Raw genomic sequence first — 4,530 nt, 5'->3', positions numbered from 1 at the left:
GATCTAAAATCGTGTAACACACGGGTTAGGGGCGTTTATTGGTTGTTGTTTATGTTCATTTCAAGATTCTTGTGTTTGATTGGCGTAGATATGTAAGGGGGTCGGGGTTAGGGGGTTGGAGTGTTTTTAGCATTTAGCTAGCTAGCTACCACCGTAACTTGCATACCGGTCAACCATCCCATTTTCCCCGGGCTTCTCCCATATTTTACCATTCTCTCCCGGTGTCCTCCCGTTAAAATATGTCCCCTTAAATCTCCCGGTGGCAGCATGTAGAACAGCTCGGTAACAGTGAAGTCAACGGCACAGCCAATAAAACAAGAAGAACAGCAGCGCGACGGGTTCTTGACGCATAAAATAGAGACGTGCGAACCAGAAAAGTGATTTACGATGTGCGACTAAAACCTATAACCTAACAGTTATTTTGTGTAGGAATGGTTATTTTTTTGTTCGCACTTAGCATTAATAAATTAGAGACCAATGTAGACTGTTTTTCTTGCACAAAGATTTAATAAATGAAAACAACCTACAATTAATATTCGGCCTATCGTAGTGATGCACTTTATATGAAAGTTTAATCAATATAGTGGGGGGGGGCAAAGCTGAAGCAGAACATAAAAAATATGAATTAATGAGGAGGTTTACTGTTATGTCTGAAGTACATTTAATAGCAAGAAATTAATTTTGCTTCAAATTTCAATCTGGCGTCCGATGGTGCATTCATGTGGTGTTGGAATAATCAGAATCTAATTTTCCTCCTTAAATCATTATTGCACAAAGAGAAATAAAGTGTACATGGGACATAAAGAAGTATACAGAACTTTGATTCGTGCAAAATCACGTATTGCATATACATATTTAGCAAACATGTAATGTGTAATCTGGTTAACGGTTAGTCTGCTGTCCATGTAGAGTGAACTAGAAGTCTGCATGTTGTTTATAAGCTCTGATGATGTTAATCCGACACATCTCTGTAGCAGCGTCCATGTTGATTCCACATTCTGACTTCAGAGCACGTGAACACACGCTGAAGTCAGAAGAACGACTTCACAACTCGGGAAATAAGAACCATAAGAGGAGCATGTGAATACACCGTGAGCCGCTGGTCGCAATTCACCACCCTCACCACTAGATGCCGCTAAAGTAAAGTCGTCATCAAACGTCTTTTAAGGCCATTTCTCTTCTAATATTAACTTTATTTACATACCACATGGTTTACAAAGCAGCTTTAAATGGGATAAAAGTACAGAGAAACACTTTCAATTCACGAGTAAAACACGCAAAAAGACACCAAGTGAAGAAAATACAAACTGTAAAATCACCAGTATCACTAATAAACTGGCGAGGCAGCAAGTTTTATAGTAAAACTACTTTAGGCAGGTTGTTCCAGAGTCCAGATTTCTCAGAGACCTGGTCCCGTCACACATTACAGACACATCTGACCCCAAACAAATCATTAAAGATACAGAAACCACATCTTCAAACTTCCCCTTATACTTACAGTAACCTAAACAAATACAGTCTACAATGCTGATCCATATCGACGACATGATGACGAATCTCATCAAATGCAAATATTCTACATCTCTGCTGCATCACTGGAGACACATTTCCCCCCAGAATTCAGACAGTTTCTGTTTTTTTGAAGAGATCAAACTCGACACGCAGCTCCACTTCTGTTTCTTCTGTCTCCATTTGCTGATTGATAATTAAATTGAATCGTAATTAAAAAAAGTTCCACTTTATTGGACGTCCTAAGAAGAGCGAACCCCGACCCGACTCCATCCGTCTCAGTCCAGTCCTGAGTCATGGCCCCTGCGGCCGGCTCCAGTGGGGGGATGATGGGTAATATTTCTTCTCCCCCGACTATTTTATCTGCAGCGCGGCCGATCGATGCTCCTGAAGACGCTAAATCATTTGCAGGAGCGGAGCTGCATCAGAGCAGAGAGCATGCTGGGAAAACAGAGGCAGACACGGTGAGGCGGGCAGCAAAGAGTTTCTCTGTTGGAGGATGTCAGACATGTCCCATGATCCTCTCTGGTGGCAGCTTCAGACGCAACTTGTCCTCCATGTTGAGGCAGATTTACTCTCTGTGTGATGAAGATGATGCACAGACCTGCAGCCTTCAACCAGATCTTTGTTTGTTATGTGTCGCTTTTATTTTTTAATATGTGCAACGTGTGAACAGTAACATATGAAGTGTTCTATATTAAGGACTTTTACTTTGTGTTATTGTGTGAGTTTGGTGTTTTAAAGGGTTAAAAACAAACAATAGGTCAAACAATAACACAAACGAAGCAATCGAGGCGGCGGTAGACCAGAGAAGTAAAATTAGTGTTTTTATCAATGGAGTCTGGTGGCTTTGACGAGAGCAATATATATATCGGCTGTTTCCTCTCTGTAGGGATCCTTTCCAGAATGCTGTCAGACACTCGTAATCACAATCTGAGTCTCTCAGCGGCAAAAACGAGCACTTTAGTGGATGGACTTTGGCGGGGCACAAGGATTACGTTGCAGCCCTGTTTCACTGCTGCAGACTGCAGCGCGCTCGCTCAATACTGGACCAGTTTCAAGAGCTGTTGTGCACATAAGTCACACAGACACGAAAACATGTTTTAAACTTCTGTACTTTCATCAAAGAATTCAGGTCTCTGGCCGACTCTGCGGCACAGATTTTGTTCTTTAAGTTAAGAACGTGAAACCTTCCCCTGCTGCTGAATGACCTGTCTGCAGGAGCTCCAGTCTGCCAGTCAGTCTGCTGTGTGTGTGTGTGTTAGACCAGCTGAAACCCAAATCCTGTGGCATCGAGATCAATACAGTACACACTAACACACACTAACACACACACACACGTTATTGAGCTGCTGTGGGATTCACTCAGGTTTGTCTCCTGAAAATATGAATTTGTTTTTGTATTTTCAATGTTCGAAACTGTAATTGTACATGATGATGATGATAAGAAGAAGCAACAATAGAACAAGCAAACAAAGTAACACAATAACACAAACTATTCGATCGGGGCAGCGGGACACCAGAGAAGTAAAATTGCTGTTTTTATCAATGGAGTCTGGTGGCTTTCTGACGAGGGCGATATCGCAACTGTGTTCTGGTTAAACAAAAAGGATCTAATGTACTAACAGCATCCAAAACCGTCACTGGTTTCACAGACATCTCTAAAAAGGAATAACAAATTAAAAGTTTGAATTCATCCAGTGGGACGAGACGTTGACGTGAAGAAAGAACAGAATGTGTAAGGAACGTAAAACAGTTTCTGCATGTAACTAAACAGGAGCAGTGAGTCTGTTTTCACGTTAAATATATTTCTGGATCAGTTGGTTTGACTTTCCGAACATCAAACATTCCCAGCTGTCAGTGAACTCACCGTCCAATCAGAAGAAAGAGAGCTTCAAATCACCTTTGTGAGCTTGTGTATGTGTGTGTGTGTGTTTAGCGTGTTATGCAGCGTTGTTGTTGTTGTTGGACTCGTCCTCATCAGTGTTTATCTGTTTCTCTCTCCAGAAACCGGCCAATCAGAAAGCCCCAACCAGGCCAGCGAATCAGATATCAAGGAGCAGCCGGAGAACGGTGAGCGCTCGTTCGCACACAGCCTATATGTATATGCACACACGTACACACTCGGGGTGACCTGTATTTGACCCTGGTGGTCAGACGCGCACACGCTGACCAGTGGTTTGTGTGGATCAGGGAAGTGTGTGCGCCAGATTTGTAAGCGTGTGTGTTGATGGATGTCAGAGCAGTGTACTGTATCAGAGAGTGTGTGCGGAGGATATCCTCTCTGGTTTATCTGTGTGTGTGTGAGTGTGTGTGTTAGTCCTTGACCCTGAGGTTCAGCTACGTGCCGGTAGATGTACACACACAGAAATACTCCCAGATGGTAGTGATTATCCTTGTTGGGAAACAGAAGCTTCCACTTCTCATCATTTCTGTACTTCCTCACTGATACTACTGCTAGTACTACTGTTACTACAGCTACTACTACTGCAAGTAGACCTACTGCTACTACTGCTAGTACTACTGTTATTACAGCTACTACTGCTGCTGCCACTACTACTACTGCAACTAGACCTACTGCTACTACTGTTAGTACTGCTGCTAGTACTACTGTTACTCTGCTACTACAGCTACTGCTGCAACGACTGTGCTGTTACTGCTACTACTGCTAAAGCTACTGCTAGTACTCCTGGTACTGCAACTGTTACTACTGCTACTACTGCTGAAGCTACTGCTAGTACTCCTGGTACTGCGAATATTACTACTGTTACTACTGCTAAAGCTACCGCTAGTACTCCTGGTACTGCGAATATTACTACTGTTACTACTGCTGAAGCTGCTGCTAGTACTCCTGGTACTGCGACTGTTACTACTGTTACTACTGCTGAAGCTACTGCTAGTACTCCTGGTACTGCGACTATTTCTACTGCTCTGATGACTCAGTGGACTCAGCCAACCTTCATCCTGTTGTGTGACCTTTGATGTGTAACGATGAACCCTCTCTCTGTCTCAGGTCATCTG

General features: G+C 42.9%; 1 protein-coding gene across 3 annotated transcripts in view; it reads left to right on the top strand.

Moving 5' to 3' along the window:
- LOC123971555 (nuclear factor 1 A-type) overlaps window positions 1–4,530 on the top strand; it is a 186,483-nt gene that overhangs the window by 177,759 nt on the left and 4,194 nt on the right. For all 3 annotated transcript variants that reach the window (XM_046050439.1, XM_046050441.1, XM_046050440.1), the window contains one exon: window positions 3,517–3,582. In XM_046050439.1, coding sequence (XP_045906395.1) covers window positions 3,517–3,582 — 66 coding nt within the window. The remainder of the gene's footprint in view (window positions 1–3,516; window positions 3,583–4,530) is intronic.

The sequence above is a fragment of the Micropterus dolomieu genome, linkage group LG05, assembly GCF_021292245.1.
Source record: "Micropterus dolomieu isolate WLL.071019.BEF.003 ecotype Adirondacks linkage group LG05, ASM2129224v1, whole genome shotgun sequence".
Lineage (NCBI taxonomy): Eukaryota > Metazoa > Chordata > Actinopteri > Centrarchiformes > Centrarchidae > Micropterus > Micropterus dolomieu.
The sequence above is the reverse complement of the archived record's forward strand: the minus strand, read 5'-3'. Positions and strand labels throughout refer to the sequence as shown.